Source organism: Musca autumnalis, unplaced genomic scaffold, assembly GCF_047663935.1.
Source record: "Musca autumnalis isolate F117 unplaced genomic scaffold, ASM4766393v1 scaffold_100, whole genome shotgun sequence".
NCBI lineage: Eukaryota > Metazoa > Arthropoda > Insecta > Diptera > Muscidae > Musca > Musca autumnalis.
This window is the reverse complement of record NW_027411646.1, coordinates 185,860-206,697: the sequence shown is the minus strand read 5'-3', so window position 1 is coordinate 206,697 and position 20,838 is coordinate 185,860. Positions and strand designations below refer to the sequence as shown.

General features: G+C 38.7%; 1 protein-coding gene across 2 annotated transcripts in view; it reads right to left on the bottom strand.

Moving 5' to 3' along the window:
* The window catches only part of LOC141391782 (myosin-VIIa-like), an 83,402-nt gene extending 67,059 nt beyond the window's left edge, over positions 1–16,343 (bottom strand). For both annotated transcript variants that reach the window (XM_073964478.1, XM_073964479.1), the window contains exon 1: positions 15,864–16,343. In XM_073964478.1, coding sequence (XP_073820579.1) covers positions 15,864–15,887 — 24 coding nt within the window. In that variant the 5' untranslated portion in view covers positions 15,888–16,343. The remainder of the gene's footprint in view (positions 1–15,863) is intronic.
* Positions 16,344–20,838: the final 4,495 nt, after the last annotated feature.

The window sequence follows — 20,838 nt, the reverse complement described above, 5'->3', positions numbered from 1 at the left end:
TGTAGATGTAACATATTTTAAAAAGTGGGTGTGGTCAAGTCATTGGATCCTAAAAAAGTGGGTAAGGTCTTCCGAAATAGATACATTCGTAATTATTGTAAATATAACATTGTTAAAAAAGTAGGGTATAGGGGAAGTAGCCCGCCCCTTCTGAAATTCAACTGAATTTGTAGCCTATTTTAAGCGGGGGCCATCCTTGTACATTCCCTGGCAATTTCAGGAAAATCGGTTCAGTAGTTTTTGTAGAAATGATAAAAATTGAAAAAAGTGGGCGTACATTTTCTTTGCATAAAAAAATATCAAAATCGGTCCAGCCGTTCTCAACTGATGCCATGACCAACGAACGGCATTTGATTTTTATTTTTAAAGACTTAAAAGTTTAGACAAATCGCGATTTCCTTGAAAATCCCTTCAGTAGTTTTGTAGATATAACCTAATTAGAAAGTGAGCGTGGTCGGATCTTAAGTCCCAACATAAGTACGTAAGGTTGGAGACACAATCGCCATTGACTCGTAAATAAATTCCGAAACCGATACATTCGTATTCGTTGCAAATATTGCATTTTTATAAAAATAGGGCATAGGGGAAGTACTCGCCCGATCCGAAAGTCAAAAAATATGTAGCCTATTTTTTATCGGGGACCAACCCTGTATATTCGCTGAAAGTTTCAGGAAAATCGATTCAGTAGTTTCGTAGATATAACATAATTAAAAAAGTGGGCGTTGTCCAGTCTTAATGCCCCAAATAAACACGTAAAGTCGGAGACACAATCGCCATTGACTCGAAAATTAATTTTCAAAGCGATACATTTGTAATTGTTGCAAATATTGCATTTTTACAAAAATAGGGCATAGGGGAGGTACCCCGCCCGATCCGAAATTCAACCAAATGTGTAGCCTATTTCAACAGGGGGCCATCACTCTACGTTCCCTGAAAATTTCAGGAAAATCTGTTGAGTAGTTTCGTAGATATAACATATTTATAAAAGTGGGCGGAAAAGTGGGCGTTGCCAATTTTTCTTTGCATAAAAACCTAACCTGGACTATGACTAACATTTCCACAAAAAATTATCCAAATCGCTCCAGCCGGTTTCAACTGATTCAATTACCAACAAACGACAATTGAGTTTTATATATAAAGATTTATCCATATTTTCCCTATTTTGGAAAAGTATATAGAGTATTAAAAAAAAGTAGCGAGACGTAGCGCGATAATGATAATTTTGTATTTTAGTCCTGAGTGTTGTCTTTCGAAATCAACACAAAACTCGTGCCGTTTTTTGCCGTTATTTTTTTATTGAAGAAATGGTGAAAATAGTCATTCATTAAAAATCTGGGAATTATTAGGGTACCACTATAATAAAACGTTTAACAATAATTTTTACAATATCTATTCCAAAATATGTAAAAATTCTCCTAAAGGAATGGGCAAGATCTTCAAAATATGTCAAATTTGACTGCTCCTGTATATGGAGGTTATTCCAAAGCGAGAGCATATGGGGACTATGTTTCGTAAAAACAATTTTAATCCCTTTAAAATGCACGATTTACAATTTAAGCAACTTTAGTTTCAATATATAGTTAAAATGTTCGAAAACCCCAACATTTGACTGAACCTTTACATGGGGGCTATACGAAAACATTGACCTATATTGAAAATTTTTCCCACGATGAATTCTTAGGCACTCAGAATTATAAATCCTAATTTGCAGAAAAATATACTAAAAAATGTGGTCAAGACCCTCGAAATGCATAAAATCGGGAGATACCCTTATATGGCAGCTACATTAAAAGATTGATCTAACTTTATAATTCATTGCCAAATATTAGCTTAAGCAGTAACTGAAAATATTAGAAGATTTTAGCCTACTCAAATAAGAAATGTAGACAAAACCGTAAAAACACGTCATATTTTTATGGTACCAATTTATGAGGGCTTCGAAAATACCTCTCCAATCCCTTAATATGCACCAAAACTCTGTTCCGTTATATTGATTGAGGTGTAAACATTCCAAAAATATTAACATTAGGCCACCTGAATGCTTTCCTGAATTAATCTCCGTTTTATGTCATCTCACCCCACTGTGGGTCGGTTTGGGCAAAAAACTGATTTGTAGAAAAATTCAACGTTTTATTTCAAAGCGAATATCTCCGCTTCTAAAAGGTGTTATCAAAAGCAAAACCTGCTAATGAAAGTAGAAAATGTCACCTTTGCAACGATGTAACGTAGGATGTCGTAGGTGGTCAAACAACGACGATGTCACAATAACCGCTAATAGATCCCAACTTTTAATTTTAGCGATTTTAATGATAATGACAGATATCACAGCTTTGGTTGGGGACCTTCCAAAAGCAAAGTCTGACTATGAATGAAGAAAATTCCATCTTTACAATGATGTAAAGCAGGTTGGCGTATGTGACCAAATAACGGAGATATCGCATTAGTGGGTAATTCATCCCATTTTTTAATTTTTTTTGTAATCACGCTACACGTCGCAATTTTGGTGATTTAGGTGATGGTCGGAATGGGCAATAAACTTATTTGGAGAAAAGGCCAACGTTTTATTTCAAAGCGAATATTTCTCTTCTGTAAGAGGTACATCGAAAGCAAAACCTGGTAAGGAAAGTAGAAAATAACATATTAGTACGTTGTCATAGGTAGTCAAACAACGGAGATATCGCAATAGTCGATAATGCATCCCTTTTTATATTTTTTGTGCAATCACACTTCAGGTCGGAATTTTGATCGGATCCTCACGAAACTTTGGCGGTTGATGGGGGTTTCACAGAGTAAGAAGCATATTTCCCATTTTTTTGGTTTTGAGTTGTACTGACGATGCACATAAATGCGTTTCAACAAAATTGACCTGTATTAATGAAGACATTCAGAGCAAAGGTGCTAAGCGATCCCACACGCAGAAAAATTTATGTAGAAATATGTTTGGATCCAAACAAATATACGTTTGGGACCGGTTGCAAACAAATATATGTTTGGGTCCAAACAAATATATGTTTGCAACACTTTGTAACATATCTCAATTTGATATGTTTGGGTAAAACATATTTTTTATGTTAGGACATCTTTTTCATGGGTGGAGAGAGGATGTTTGTCAACGAGAGTAATAACAGTACTCTCGCGGCTGCGGAATGCTGTTTTATAATAAAGAGTTGTGTGTATTGTATAATAGAAGACGTAGAAGGGGGCTTTGGTGCTTTGATGGTGTGTATGCGTCAAACTCGTGTGTTTCTTGTTTTGTTGTTGTTAACCAAAGTAGCAGGCGAAGAGGATAAGAAGAAATGGTATGAATTATTTCGTTTTTTTTCTTCAGTGTTTTAGTTGCCAGCGTAGCGTCTAGACGGTAAAGTGAGTGAATAAATCAGTGTTTTGTGTGTTTCTTAAAGAAATTGTGTTTTTAGTAAATTAAATGCCCAATACATTTTATAGTTGTATCAAAAAGTTGAATGGTAATTACATACATATGTATATTTGAAATATGGTATATCCATATTTATTTATTAAATAATCATTTGATTCCAGATGCCGATTCCCCACTGATGATGTCAACTTTGAGTAAAATTTGTTCTATTTCACAACTAAGGAGAAGCGTTCAACTACGTTATTTCAATCAGTTTTTCTTTTATTTAAGCGTGTTATGTATTTCTTTGAAATTTTGTATGTATGTTGTTGTTGTGCCTTTCAATAAACAAAAACACCACCATTTGTGTGTATATTATAGAGAAGGTATCGGCACCAATACAAATGCATTGTTTGCGGCCTCACGCATACGACTCTCTCTCGCTCTCTTCACAAACAGCGTGTGCGTTAATGCATTGCTAAAATTAAAAATCATTGAAACAACCGACAACAGAACCTTCTTCATTGACTTCTTAACGAAGACTGAGTGGTGGTTGTTCTGTTGTTATTCTCATCAAGGGCACGTGTGCCCCTTTTTGCCGGACATTGTTATAGAGATATCAAGTGAGCTCTTACTGAGAGCAAGAGGGCATACATTTAAAAGTGTTTTACATTGAAAATTGCGCTCTCAGTAATCGCCCACTGGTGCATGTGTTTGTTTTTTTTTTGTGGCTTTTGGGTTTGTATTTTTTTGCAACCAAACATTTAAATTGTTTGCACCCAAACATATAAATTGTTTGTACCCAAACATATAATTTGTTTGCAGGACCCAAACATATGTTATGTTTGGGACTGTTGCAAACATATATTTATTTGCTGCAAAATATGTTTGGGACATATGTTAGAGAGGCCGTTTTTTTCTGCGTGCACTTTTAATATTTTGAATTTTACCAGTCAAAAGCTTATGCTCAGGGGTAGTGGTGTAGGGTATCACATAGTTGGCCCCGACCCGACTTGGCTCACTTGTTTAAACTAAATTTGTACAAAATATTAGGAGATAGATATCGAAAGATATCGTGCATACGATTTTAGTGACATTTTTTAATATTCGGAGAATTACCAGACATTGTGGACCGGTGTTGATGGGCATCTTCGAACTTAAACTAAGTAAAGACCAAACCGGTCACTCCCATCAAGAGTTATGGAGCGCACAATGTTTCCGAACAGTTTTGAACTTCTGTGGGCGAGGTACCTGAAGGAGTGGACCGATATGGCTTATCTTCGAACTTAAACTATGATCGGACAAAATATTACTAATGCCAAATTTTGGACCGAATCTGCAGATCCGTTCGAGATTTTTCTTGTGTTCCAACCACTATACACGGTGTCATAGTTTTTTGTTTTTGCAACTTTCAGGCTATTTTCTCAAATTTCCCCTTGATGAAACTTGTACCGTTATATGGGGTGCAGTGAATACAAGTTTTTACAACAAAACGCGATTCGAAAGGAGTGGGCCGATTGAGTCCATATTTGAACCTCATCTAAGTCTGGTAGAAATTTCACGATGTGCAAAGAATGGACCACATCGGTTACTCCCTTCAAAAGTTATCGTGCTCACAAATTTTGCAAACATTTTCCTAATTTTTTGGGGAAGGTACAGGAAGGAGTGGACTGATATAACCCATATTCGAACTTATATTAAATTTGCACAAATTATTACGACAGCCAAATTTTGGACCGAATCGGATGATCTGTTCGAGAGTTATTGTGCGCTCAAGACAGCCAGACAGGCAGACAGACGGATAGGCATGGCTAAATCAACTTCAAATAGTCTGAAACGGTTTCGTCCAAACATACTTGGGGTCTAAAACCATTATTTCGATGAGACACATTTTGTCCGTATGAAAGTGTATTTACCTTTGTTAGCATAAATGCTGAGGGTATAAAAACCTAAATATGTGTCCTGAATTTGTATATCTCAGAAAGGTAAAACCTAGGAATGATGTCAATCCTCTGAGAATTTTCACGGCAATAAAATTTTCTGCAGCCCGATTTCGATAGGACTTAAGGTTTCCAAGAAAAATCGCGAAAGCTTAAAATAAACCTAAAAATTTGATTTCTTTAAAAATCCCTCCGGCATTTTTTTTCGTTTTTTGTTTTTTCTCATCTGTGAGCATTTTCCTTTCATTTAAAGTTGGTTCAGTTAAAGTTGTTTTAAAAACAAATTATTTGGGAATATACAAATGTTCATACATATTTATGCTAAAAGGTGAACTGATTGTATGGAGTTTTTGGGGAATATAACTGGATCTAATGAATGTAAAACAAGTAAGAAATTATCAGTCAGCTGTGCTCACGGAGATATACCCTCCCCTCTGATCAAAAAAAAAAAAGAAGCAAATACAGTGATTATGCCGTATATAAAATATTATGATTTTGTATCACGATTTTGTTTCAAGATAGGTGGAATCTGTAGGTACCGTAATGTGCGGCTATACCAAATCATTGACATATAGTGCAAACATTTTTAATAAGCAAACTTCCGAATTATATAGAAATCGAAATTTAAAATTACTTTAAAATAAATTTGGAAGAAATTTTTGAAAAATGTTGATAGTCATCTTGCCACTAGCCATTTTAGAACCAGCCTGCAGGGTTTTAGGAGCTTCTGTACCATTATCTCAAGAACTATGGACTTACTCTGGAAGAAAATTGTACCGTTATAATAGGGACCATGAAAACAACCTTCTGCATAAAATTTCGTATAGATCCGAGACGAGTTCTCAAACTGCAATTTTCACAAATTTTGTGCGGTAGGTACCCGAAGGATGGGACCGATATACTCCATCTTGCAGGTTTGCCAGTTTAGTTGGTGTCGTCAGAGTTTCTTGGAGCTTTTATGCCATTATCTCAGGAAGTATGTACCGTCGTAAAGGAGCCCGAAAGAACAACCCGCTAAAACAAATCAAAACGATCTAAGAAGTGCTATTAAACTTCAATTATTCCGAATTGTGTGTTAGAGGTCCGATATAAGCAATATTGTAATCAATATTCTAATGAATTGTACTACGTGCAATATTTGGACCAAATCAATTGCAACCTCCTAGAGTTATCGTTCCCACCATTTTACAGAAAAATTATAATCTTTTGCGGGGAAGGTACCCAAAGGATTGGACCTATATGGCCCATCTTCTGACTTGATCTAAGTTTGAACAAAATATTATGACAGCCGAATTTTGTATCGATTCGGTTTAACCTTTTGAGAGTTATCGTGCGCACCAGACAGCCAGCCAGCGTGACAGACGGACGGACATGGCTAAATCGACTCCAAATTTTCTGAAACAGATTTCGTTCATACCTACTTGAGGTCTTAAACCATTATTTCGATGAGGCACATTTTGGTCGTATCAAAGTGTATATAAGTAAAAGTCCAAAAAATTTAGTCTGCACTAATATAATACGCGAACTACTGAAGTTTGCCAGTAATTGTAACTATTGCTGGTTCAATTTAAATGTTTTCTAACAAAGCTAAAAAATTTCGCAAAAAATAGAAATATATAAAAAACGTTAAAGCTAACGAGGTTTTTTACGTTGATATTCGATTGCCGGTTTAATTAAGGATATCGGCACAAAGTAAAAGTAGAAAAATACGAAAAGATATAATGCTTCTAATGTATCACTTCTGAAAATGCACCCTTTATGGATGCTGACATTTTGAAGCCGGATTTTAGGTGTTTTTGTGTTTTTGATCTGGCTGCGAAGCGTGTTCGCGTATTTCAAAAAAAAAAACATCCATCCACTAAAGAGGCGGAAACAGCTAATGCAAAAATTTTAAAATTTTGAGAAGAAAATCAGTAAGATATCTAGAATTTGTTCGCGTTTTGTTATCGTTTTCAGCTAGGAACCGGTATGGAAGCTGTATTCTATTTATCCCAAAAATAGATGGTGAATGTACACCCACGGTTCTATACAGTTTTTTGCACACTCAACTGCAGACGATGCTACGTCTTAGCGGCCAAAGTAAATCCTAGAAAATGTGTACAAATTAAAAGAGAAAAATTCGCTGGAGCTAAATGATGATAAGCTGGACACAACGGTGATTTCGGCCAAGTCTACTCAGGAAGATTGTTGTGGCTCTAACGAAGAAAATATGGACCTTGATGCTCAACCGAAGGCGGGTCTGACTCCGACATGCCGACAAAAGGTTTCAGAGGCAGACTGCAACTGAATCGCTGTCCGACGACGGGGAATCTAACGAAACCCCGACAATGTTCAGCGACTCAATGGTTGGACCTGCCCGAGAAGCAACTGAACCGATGCACTATAAACGTGCTGCATCGAATCTCCGCAAGTTTGTAGGGCGAGATGTGAATTTGCATTCGGAATTGGAGGTTCACCTCATCAGGAGTAAGCTGAAATTCGTAAGGAAGTTCAAAAGAACTTAGCCACACGCTTTTCATCGCGAGCACCAGGTGGAAAGGATCTTCCTCCAGAATCAAGCACTTTCTCGACCCGGAGCCTAAAAGGCATCCCCGGAAACGAACAAAGTAGTAGAGTCGGCGAAGCCCACTGCCTCTGGCTAAGGGGTGGAGCCGAAATCTGGTCCGAAGCCAAACCCGAGCCAAAAAGGTACTGGAAAAGACCATTGAGTGTACCCACAAACCAACTGACACCCATAATGGTGATCGGCTGGCGAAGGAATCTGCCTCAAAGCCCGATTCTGCGCCAAAAAGCAAACGTGAAGGTGAAGTATGGTACCTGTCGGTCTGGACAGGAAGATGGCCAAGCCGATCGATCTGCAGATTAGGAGCCATGTATACACCGCCTCCCTAAGCATTTCGCAGCATGCCTATATAAAAGGTAAATCTGTGGAATCTTCACTGCATGAGGTGGTAGGTTACCATGAGCGGAACATGGAAAATTCAAACTTTACGTTGGCTGCCTTCCTAGATATGGAAGGAGCTATCAACAATTTAGAACGTGAGAGGTTAATGTATCTCTCACTTAAAAAAGTTAATACACCTGACACCTTGACATGTTGGATAAATAAAATGCTAAAAGCAAAATTATAATTTCAAATATATGGGAGACAAAAGTTAGGAAAACAGTAACTAGAGGCACCCCTCAGGGTTGAGTGCTTTCGCCGTTACTGTGGCTACTCGTAATCAATAATATTTGGACGGAACTGGATAATCAAGATATCAAAGTTGTTGCCTATGCGGACGACGTAGTGCTATTGATTCCGGTAAGTTCCCGTCCACCATTGGGCTAAAGCTAACGGCCATGGAGTTAATTCAACAAAGACAGAACTGGTAAAATTCACTAGGAGTCTTTGTTCCACCAACACTGCATGGAGTGTACCTTCATATCTCTCCCGTAGCAAAATACCTTGGCACAATCCTAGACTGTGAATTACGATGGAAAATAAATGCAGAGGAGAGGGCGAAAAGATGGTTAATTGCACATTATTCATACAAGAGTTCTATAGGAAAGCTGGGGACTAAACCCATCGATTATACATTGGTTGTATAAGACCGTGGTGAGGCCCATCCTATCCTAAGGATATCTTGTCTGGTGGCACTCCCTGCGCCAAAAATCGACATCCAGCAAAATATACAAGGTGCAAAGAGCAACCTCGATTCTTATAACTGGAGGCGCGAGGAGCACACCCCAAGCTGCACTTACGGCCTTTGGGTCTCAGCATTAACAGACTGTTCATGTATGTCGACCGAAAGGTTTTTTGCGCTTCGGAAGTGAAAAAAAATCATTTTCTGTTCATGTAAAATCTATGCGACCGACAAGCCATACGGAATAACACGTAAACGTACACTTTTCCATTTAATTTGGGTTTATGTATTTCGAAAGGACTGTCTCTTATAGAAAGAGAATGTCAAAATCACTCACTTGCTTTGTAGATGCCGAGTAGAACGTAAACTCGCGAATAACACCGAAAATCTTAAAACAAGAAACAAAAACATTCTTGAAACAAAATAAAAATTTTGTAGACACGTTTTAATGGCGGTTTTATTCATTATTTTGAAGAAATCAATAAAATAAAATAATTCAAAATAACAACACATTTTATTTTCTCAAACAAAACAAATCACACATATTCCAATGTTTGTATGTATATGTGGATTTTGTTTTCATTTCTCATTTGGCTCTCATTTATGGAACATAGTTGTACAAATGTACATCCAAATAAGTAGTATTTCGCATAGGATACGTAACGGCAGTCGCACGATAGTTTGCGAAATACATGAACGCATTTTTGGACGGAAGTGAGTGACTGCTTTCCTTTCGTACAGGTTTCCGTGCGACATACATGAACAGGCGGTAAGTGTCAGGCAGCACGTAGTGCCCTAAGGTTGCATAAACAGAATCTTTGTTGCAATTGTGTCTATGGGCATGGATGTATCCTGAACGAGTCAGAAGAAAGTATCAAAGTGATCCAAAGTGTAAAACTAAGGGACTAAATATCACCAGTCTTGAGATTTGACGATGTAGATGTCGTTATCCCTAGTAGCGACGACTGGAACCGTAGCAACCCTCCCCTGGACGGTCTGGCTTTTTATACAGACGGTTCCAAGATGGAAGAAGGTGCCGGGGCATTTTGAAGGTTTTAGCCTCATTCTAACACCAAATTGGCTGAAATTTGGTACTTTGTCTTCGTTGGGGGTATACAACTTTCCCCTAGAAATTTGTCGGTATAGGTCCACGCCTTCATATAGCCCCCAGAGAACGATACCACCCTATTTCCGCTATTTTGAAGGTTGTGCAAACAATATTCCATCGAAATATCTGAAATTTGGTATTAGGTATTTACTGGGTGTATTAAACGTTCCATGTGCAATTTGTCGGTAAAGGTCCACGCCTGAGTATAGTCCCACAGAACGGTAACTCCCTATTTCCGGTATTTTGAAGGTTGTGGTCTCAATATTCCACCGAAATTGCTGAAATTTGGTATTTGGTCTTCATTTGTGGTAGTAAACGTTCCAAATGAAATTTGTCGGTATAGGTCTACGCCTTCATATAGCTCACACAGAACGGTACCACCCGATTTTCGGTATTTTGAAGGTTTTAGCCTCATTATCACACCGAACTGGCTGAAATTTGGCCCTTAGTCTTCGTTAGGGGGTATAAAACTTTCTCCCAGAAATTTGTCGGTATGGGTCCACTTCTTAGAATAGCTCCCATAGAACGGTACCTCACTATTTCCGGTATTTTGAAGGTTGTAGCCTCAATATTCAACCGAAATTGATAAAATTTGGTATTAGGTCTTCACTGGGGGTATTTAGCGTTCCATGTGAAATTTGTCGGTATAGGTCCGCGTTTCGATATAGCCCCATGGAACGGTACGTCCCGATTTTCGTAGTTCTGAAGGGTGTGACATCAATATCCCACCCAAAGACTAAAATTTGTTAGTTAGGTTATTAAAAATTCCAAAAGAGAATTATCAGTATATGTCCGCGGGTTTCTTTATCCCCCATAGAAGTGTACCTCTTGATTTTCGATATTTTTAAGATTTTACCGATATATCGGAAATTTGGTATTTAGTCTTCTTTGAGTCTAAAAACTTTCCGCCCGGAATTTGTAGGTATAGATCGAGTTTTTGATATAGCCCGCATCGAACGGTACTTCCCGATTTTCGGTATTTTGAAGTTTAGCCACATTGTTTTACCGAACTTGCTGAAATTTGGTATTTAGTCTTCTTCATTAACGAAAGGAAACTAATTTGACAATTTTACTTCAATACAACTCGTGGTGGAGGGTATAACAAGTTCGGCCTGGCCGAACTTAACGCCTTTCTTACTTGTGTACCTTACAGGTTTCCTCTACAGCGTTTACCTATATCTTCTTTGGATGATCACAATGGACCGAAAGGTCTCCGAGTGACGCAGTCACACTTCGTGGCTGCACATCCCAAAACCTAACCTACCCTAAGATTTTCAGATGCATAAACAGCTTGATTGTTTTTAAAACAAGTTTCAAACCACCAATTTTTTGAATTTTTTCACTGAAGTTATGGAACCTCAGTAATTATATAGTATGTAGGAAGTCATAAACTAACAAATCAGTTCGAGATACTTTTTCTGGTTATTTTATCTTATAAAAACGCTGTTCATTATATTGAAGAACAGCGTTTTTATAAGATAAAATAACCAGAAAAAGTAGGTTAGGTTAGGTTTAGGATGCGTAACTGCCGTGCTGGCAGCTACTCCACTTGGAGACCTTGTGGTCCATTGTGATCATCCTGACTGTTGAACTGTGTGTGTTGTAGTGATGATGATGATGTTACTGTGATTCGATGAGGTGTATGGTTGGGTATTGATTTATAGATGGAGAGTGCGGCTATGTGTATTGTTGAAGAGTTGTATCGGCTATGGATTTTATGGATGGATGATGGATGGTGTTGAAAAGAGTGAGATTTGTAGGCTAAGGACGAGATTTTAGATGCAGCTATATGACGATGTGTTAGTACAGATGGTGCTGATGTGTAGTGGAAAGTGTGATATACTTCTTGTTGTGGGCGATGCTGTATGGTGTTGCGTGACGGCAGATTATGGTGATCTGTGTCTGATGAGTATATGGTGATTTGTGCATACGGTGATGATGTTCTGAATGGTGCTGTGTACTTGAGAAGATTTGGATGCGACTGTATGGTTGTGTGCACATACAAATGATGATGATGTATGGTAGAAGTGTGATGTGTTGATGATAATATTCTAGATGGTGCTGTAAGCCTGCAGATAATGGTGCAAGGTTGTTGACGATGATATAGTGAGCTATGTGGGAGGAGATGGTGGATTAAGCTGGAGAGATGGGAAGGAGAAAGTAATGAGACAAAAGAGAAAAAATAAGAAGAATGAGTAACTGTAAGGGAAAGTAACAGATTGTTTTAAGAAGAGAGAGAGAGAGGATATTATTCTGACCCGCCCCAGAGCCACTTTAGACTCTTGCAGTAAGTCACCAGGATAGTAGGGTCAATAGAGGAAAAGTAAGATAGAGAGTCAATCACATAGTCTATGTCTTTTGACCATAAGTCTAGGGCATCTACACAAAAGGTACTCGATTGTCTCCGTTTCCTCCTCATCCTCGCATAACCTACAGTACTCAATGTTATTATCATCCCACTTACATGTCAAAGATCTTATTCTACAGTGGCCAGTTATGACCCCTGTAGCGATTCTGATTTCCGACTTGCAAAGTGAGAGAAGGGACGCAGTTCTACGCCCTGAGATTGCCGGCCAGATTGACTTCGACACCTTGCAACCAGGTGCGTCTTGCCAAATTCTTACGGTTTTCTCTGCATAGAACTGGCTGAGTTTGCCGAGGAAGTAGCAGAGCGGTGGCCTGACATAGTCCTCTACCGTAAGGTCAGATGACTGGGAACCACGCCTTGCTAATTCGTCAACAATCTCGTTTCCTTCAACATTGCAGTGTCCTGGCACCCAACAAAGGTTAAATTACATGTTTTTAAGGTGGATCTACAATTTTGAACGATCCTAGATTTGATAGTATATGACCCAAGCGCCTTAAGGGCAGCCTGACTATCTACGTAGACTGTGACTGTCCTACCTACTTGATCCGTCAGTCCTACTACCAATTCTAAGGCCTTCAATACTGCGATGACTTCCGCTTGAAAAACACTGCAATTTGTATTAAGCTTATAAGAACGCCTAATGTTCAGCTCCTCACAGTACACCCCCGCTCCAGTACCTTCAGCCATCTTTGAACCATCAGTAAAGATGGAGAGGCTATCGGGTAGTGGTCTGCCATGTACCCATTCACTCTGTCAGGGATAGAGACCTTCGCTGCGTCGAAATCCAGCGAAGACGAAATGTAGTCAGTTACACTCCCTTCGTCACTGAGTCCGATCAGACCTCTAAGCTGGTGTAAAATACTAGCATGTCCAGACCCAGAGGGTCGCCAGAGGTTAAGCTCCTTGAGCCTCAAGGCACTACGGGATGCTAGATACTGAACAGAAATGTCCAGAGGTTGGATGTTCAGTATTGCACTCAGTGCTGCTTGAGGGGTGCTCCTCACTGCTCCTGTAATAAGAACTGAAGCAGATCTTTGCACAGTACCTAACCTGGACAAATTGGACTTGCTGTTCAGGGCCTGCCACCAAACAAGACACCCATAGGTCAGAATGGGGCATACCACTGTCAAGAACAACCAGTGTATGACATGTGGTCTCAGACCCCATTGAGTTCTTGCAAGAATAGAGTGCAATTAGACCCCTCTTAGTGCGCTCCTCCGTGTTCCTTTTCCATCTAAGTTGATGGTCAAGAATCACTCCCAGGTACTTCGCCTCCGTAGAAAGATTTAGCTGTACTCCATCTAGTGTTGGTGGAACGAACTCGGCGGCCTTTCTTTTCCTAGTAAAGAGCACCAGCTCTGTCTTTGCCGGATTCACGCCAAGTCCGTTGGTGTGAGCCCAACGTGAGAGTTTGGCAAGTGCTCTTTGCATTAAATCAGACAATGTGGACAGAAATTTCCCGCTAATCAGGATGACCACATCATCGGCATAAGCAACTACCTTAGTTCCTAGATTGTCGAATTCTCTGAGTATCCCATTTATCACCAGTAGCCAGAGCAAGGGGGATAAGACTCCCCCCTGCGGTGTGCCTCTGGTGAAAGATCTCCTAATGGAGCTCTCCCCAATATTTGAATTGATAAGCCTGCTTCTAAGCATACTATCAATCCAATCTATTAGGATAGAGGGGACACCCAGCGATTCTAGAGAGGAGTGGATGGATTCGAGTTTCACGTTGTTAAAGGCACCCTCTATATCCAGAAAGGCAGCCAAGGTGAAATTCGATTCAACCATATTCTTCTCTATATAACCCACGACACAATGTAGCGCTGATTCTGTTGATTTCTCTTTAATATAAGCGTGTTGTGATTCGCTAATAAGGTCTCGTCTGAAGAAAGTTCTAATTTCTAAGTCTAACAACCTTTCCAAAGTCTTTAAGAGAAAGGAGGAAAGACTAATCGGCCTATAGTCCTTCGGCAGTGAGTGAATTGGTTTCCCAGCTTTGGGAATATAGGTCACTGTTACCTCTTTCCACAGTGCCGGTATGTGCGATAGTAGTAAACAAGCCCTAAAAATCTTCTGAAGAATGGTTGTCAAAACAGTCGGTGCGTTCTGAAGCATCGCTGGATTGATTCCATCAGGTCCAGGAGACTTATATGGCTGAAAAGTACTTATCGCCCATGAGATTTTGTGATAGCTTATTAATCTATTGACAAGAGCCACCTCCCCCGGAGTGCGGGTCCTGCTTTTGTCCACGCAAGGTGTACTCGAGCTGGCATCCTCATTTCCAGGGAAATGTGTTCCTGTCAACAGATATAAAGTCTCTAGAGCGGAGTTAGTCCAGGTACCGTCATCCCGTTTGATGCTCCCAAAGGGTTTAGGGTCCTTCGAGATTACCTTACGGAATCTCGCTGCTGCATTAACCCCCTCTATGGATTCACTAAAGCTTTTCCACGAGTCTCTTTTAGCTTTCCTGATTTCACTTTTATACCGATTGAAACTCTCTCTGTAGAGGTTCCAATCGGTATCAGATTTGGTGCTGTTAGCTTTATTAAAAGCTTTCCTGCTATTTTTCCTAAGCTTTGCTAGCTCGTTGTTCCACCAGACTGGTTGAGTTCTCCTACCAGGATAAGATAATGGGAAAGACTTCTCATAACAACCCTGGAGGACACGGGTGAGATCTGCAACTTGGCCATCAATTATCTCCGTTGTGCGTGGTTCAGGGAACTCACACAACCTCGAGGAAACGAGGGAGTTGTAGTTTTCCCAGTTTGCCCTCCTTGGATTCCTATGAGGCGGTTGCCTTTTACTTCCATGGTGGACTTGAAAGTGTATCGCTCTGTGATCTGAAAAAGAGCACTCCTCCGATACTCTCCAGTCCACTATGGCTGTATCTTCCATATTTGTAAGGGTGAGATCAATAACCTCCTCCCTTACCCTATTATGGAAGGTGGCACCAGAAAAAGTATCTCGGACTGATTTGAGAATATGAATTTTTTTCTCAATTCTTGGACCAACTTATAATACGCTCCTCACATTATAGTGTAGGTTTATCTATGAAGAAATGCCAAATCTGTAGAATATTAGTCACCGCAGTGGCCATTAATGGCATGGCATGCCATAAACTTCTGTAAACACCATCAATATCTACGATTATTTGCACATTTTTCATTTATCATCTGGTCACCTTAAAATTCGTATTAGTCAGCTTTCAGTTAAGCAGTCGCGTCGAACATACATTAAAAGAGAGACGATTTTTTATAAAAAAATTTATCACAAAACAGCGAAAAAAAATTGAGTGTTTGTTGATAAGAAAATAACAACAGAAATAATCAATAACTATAAATGCCACATCACTAACACACGGGTGGACGGTCTATGTAGTTTATGAGCCTTTATTTCTATTCAGGAAAGTTGGTAAAAATGGTTTTGGCATTAACATATTAGAACGAAAAGAAAAATCACTCACATGATCACTTTTAAAATTCGCCATTTTCGGTGGAATTGTTATTCTGTTTTAACTTTCACTTAATTGAAGTTGTATTTATTATATTGGATATATGTATGAATTATTTTAACATAACTTCTTAGATTTAATATACACTATTTTATGTTGTTTTTTTAAATATGTATTTTTTATTTTAAAAATAATTATTATCAAGATATATTCTATTCCACACTTTATTAGATTTTCCAGCACGTTCAATATTTTTTGTTGCAAATTTATTTTTCCAGCGTTTTGTCTTATCTTTAAAATTTTCAAGAAATGTATATTTTTATTTATTAATTATTCAATCGTTCTTTTTATTTACTCCAAAACACGTTTATATTGTTTGCCGTCTTTTATGCGAATAACTCTCTCAACAATTGAAAAGTTCTTACCAACCGAACACAGCCGTAAAAATTGTTATAAATAATATCTACCACCCACTACACTCCACCTGCGGGGAACTTTTGCCTATTTCATTGTCAATATCAATGGCTGATATCTCAAATATAATTTCTAATACAAACACAAACAAAAAACGAAGTGTCAATAGAGCTCCTATGGTATGCAGAGAATAAACAAGAGGAAAATACAACATGTTTTCTTACTCACCTGTGGAGTGCGTTACTCTCGGTACTCTACACCTCTGATAAAGTACTAATGGTAGTTATCAGTAATTTGTCTCACGAAATGCTGAAGTGTTCCACACGGTATTAATTGCTTTAGAAACATTAACATATATAACAAGTAAGATCAGCGTTAAGTTCGGCCGGGCCGAACATTTTATACCGTCCTTCACGAAATGTGATGAAGTCAATAGGAACAATTAATTAGTTTCTTTTTGTTTATGAAAGTACTAAGCTCTTCCATTTATTCCTTGCTGAACATCTTAAGCGATGGTAATCAGCTTAAAAGAGCTCACCATCGTTGCTCTTTCCGAAACATGGACCAATATTTTTAATTTTCCGAATTGTGCTTTTGTATGCTAACAACACACAATATTAAGTTACAGTAACCCGGTTCGAAAATTTAACAGAAAACTCTCGAAATACATAAAACAGGGCAATGCCGGTTCAGGAAGCTAGACTTAAACCACGACATAGATAGTTCTTTCTTTCGCTCGAGTTTTCTATATAATGTGAACACAAAGTTCCAATTAACAACCAATTTGGTAAAAAAAGTGTGCCAAAAATCCAAAAAAAAATTAAGCCTACATGGCACAGTGGATGCGCCCAACGACAAAAATCAAAAAATTCATGTCGTTGTTTTAAAAATTTAAAAATGCAAATAGCTTCAAAACTTTCCAGATTTTTCGAAACTCAGCTTATTTTTTCCATTTTTCGCGGTTCTTAAGGAGAAAACGCCTCACAAACATGACTAATTTTGATGAAAAAAATTGTACTTAAAAATGAGAAAAAATGGTTATATTCTAACCGAATTTATGAAATAAAGGACTATTTTTAACGCCTTAACTTAAGTTGAATCAATTAGTAAATTGCCTAAGCTTCAATTTTCTAGTTATGAAAATTCCTCTAAATTGCAAGGGTTGCCAAATATTTTGGTTATAATATTGGTAAAAATGAAATTATTTAATATAGATGTATGGATTTCCTTAAACTTTTAGTCACTTTCCACAAATTCGCACAAATGGTCAATAGTACCAAATTGAAGCCTAGCTCCTGTAGATTTCAAAACTGTATAGACTCTTTGCGGAAATTTGCGGGTTTGGCAGTTATGGCCAAAAGTTAACTCCATTTTTTAGCTGCTGAATTCATATTTTTTGAATTTTTAAAATTATTTTTGTTATCCTTTATTCTATTTATGTTCAAAATAATGTTTTTGTGCTATTAGTGATTTCTTTTAACATGGTAACTTGGAGAAGCTCTGAAAACTCGCGATTGAAAAATAAAATGTTTTGGGTGTATACACCTTAATAAATATTTTTTCTTGTTTTGGACACCCTAATGTTGCAACACGTCAAAACGTGGAAATTTTCCACGCACTGAGAACCAAAAATACGTTATTACAGGTAATTCTGCAGAAAATAGGAGATTAAATCTTATAAAGTACAGAAAAATATATGGTAACCCTATGGAAGCTGTGGCCAAAAGTGGACCAATGTCACATTTATTTATAAAATCCTGTTCTAAACTCTGACTTAACTATTTAAGCCTAATCCGTTTAGAATTTGCTAAATATCTGTAAAATACATAAAATCGAGATAGAAATCATATTTGGGGGTATAGCAAATCATGGACCAAACCTCGCAGAGAGGTTTACTATGGAATAACAACGCCTAGCACCGGATTACAGCGAATTCGGTTAAACAATATGTTGGCAACAGTAAAATACTTGAATTCAGAATGACTCGCTACATGGGAATCACGCGAAATTTTGGACTTAGGACTCCAATATTTCTGTTAGAGTGTTTCTAGCCCCCGAGGACCAATTGTTAAAAATTTCATTTCGATATATCATCTTGAAGTATTTTTGTCACACCTTCCCATGTAAGTGCCACCACTGTGCATGGGTGCTATACCAAAACCTGGACATACACCCTCTGGGCCTTTGCGAGGGATGATTTTTACCCGTTTCAGTTATTCTGCTTGAATACTTACTTACTTACTAAGCTGACCCATTACAGAACATTTGTTCCATACCCGAACTAAAAAAAGATCTCCATTTCTCTCTGTTTATTGCTTCGCTTTCTGAATACCGCGCCTTTTCATCTCTTCATCCACTTGTTTGCGCCATATATCCCTTGGCCTGCCAATTCTGATTGCACCGCCAAGCGGCCCGTATTTATACGCCTTTTTAGAGGGTTCATCATGGCTCATTCTTATGCTATGGTCTAGCCAACGCAATCGTTGCATCTAGATACGCTTGATATCGTTGTATAGCAGATACAGCTCGTGGTTAATGTAACGTTGATATTCATCGTCAACGCAGTTTGGTCCGTAGATCTTTCGAAAAATTTTTCTCTCAAACACACCAAGCACTGCCTTGTCTGCTTGCGCAAGTACCCAGACTTCGGAACCATACATTAGTACAGCTAGAGTCAGTGTTTTGTAAAGCATTGTGTTTGTTTGACGAGATGTGGCTTTGTTTTTAAACTGCCTACTTAAGCCAAAGTAGCATCTGTTGGCCAATACAATTCTTCTTTTTATTTCACAACTGGTGTCGATTGTTGTGTTTACGGAGGTGCAGAGGTAGACGAAGTGTTTTACTACCTCAAAAGTATAGGAACCAACTTCCACAGTTGGTCCGATCTCAATGGACGCATTGCACGTCGACACCATCAACTTGGTCTTCTCGCCGTTTACCGCCAGACCCACTTTAGCAGATTCTCCTTCATAAAGGTATCAGTTACTTCTTTTACTGATTGTCCCATCATCATCAGCATAAGCAAGTAACATGTGGCTATTGGAGTAGATTGTGCCACTTCTTTTGACGTTTGCCTCTCGTATAACCTTTTCTAGCACGATGTTGAAGAGATCACACGAAATGCTGTCTCCTTTCGAAACCTCTTTTGGTACAAAATTATTCGCACAGGTTCTTTCCGATTTTAACTGCGGATCTCGTGACAGTTAAAGTCATTTTACAAAGCCGAATGAGCTTTGCGGGGATACCAAATTCAGACATGGCTTGGAATACCTTGGGCTGCCGAAGGCTGCTTTACAATCGCAAAAAGGTGGTAGGTGTCTATCTGCATATCTTGGGTCTTCTCCAGGATTTGCCGCAGGGTAAAAATCTGGTCAAGGGTGGACTTGCCAGATCTAAAGCCGTATTGGTATGGCCCAATTATTTCGTTGAACATAGGCCTTAGTCGTTCGAACAATATCCCTGACACGATATTGTAGGCAATCGGGAGTAGACTTATGCCTCTATACTTAAAGCATACAGTCTTATCTCCTTTCTTGTGGACGGGGTACACGTTACTCAGGTTCCAATCGTCGGGTACTCGTTCTGCTTGCCAGATGGAGCTAACTAGCTGATGAATACACCTAATCAGCGTGTAGCCTTCGATTTTAAACAGCTCGGCTGGTAGGCAATCAGCTCCTTCTGCCTTATTATCCTTCAGCCGGTTTATTGCTGTTTTTACCTCATTCAATACCATCTTCTGGGATTGGATCTGTGATATCTTCGTCGACTTCGCTACTATTGGATACCAACAGTTTGGAAAAATGCTATTTCTATCTGTATCAGTTACCAAATTACCTTGCTAGTCTCCACAGGAGGATGCGCATGCACCAAATCCATCAGTTTGATGTTTTAAATTTTGGAATTCATTCTGGCTCCTGTACATCTCGGTTTTTTCACACTTCCGCCTTTCCATTTCTCTTTTTTCCTGTGGAAAAGACGTTTCTCCTCTCTACTTTTCTCACGATACCTTTGTCTGTTGTGTTTGCAGCTTACCAATGTCCTACTTCAGTGTTGTGTCTGTTCGTAATTTATTTGATATTGTAATCTGGTACGCACCTTTGCTGCAACAAGGTAGTGGTCCAAATCTATGTTTGCTCCTCGGAACGAACGCACATCCAACACGCTCGATGAATGTCTTCCATCTATCACAACGTGATCAATTTGATTATTTGTTCTTTGATCTGGAGACAGCCAGGTGCCCTTATGAATATCGAGATGCCTAAATCTGGTACTGCTAACTTAAATGTTTTTGCAGCTGCAAAGTCTATCAGTCTCATATCGTTGTCAGATGTTTCACTGTGGAGACTGAAATTCCCGACTGTTGGGCCAAAGATATTCTCCTTTCCAATTTTGGCACTAAAATCGCCTAGTATTATTTTAATGTCACGGACAGGGCAACGGCTGGAAAGTCTATCAGCCTCATACCATTGTCAGATGTTTCACTGTGGAGACTGGATTTCCCGACTGTTGGGCCAGAGATATTCTCCTTTCCAATTTTGGCATTAAAATCGCCTAGAATGATTTTAATGTCATG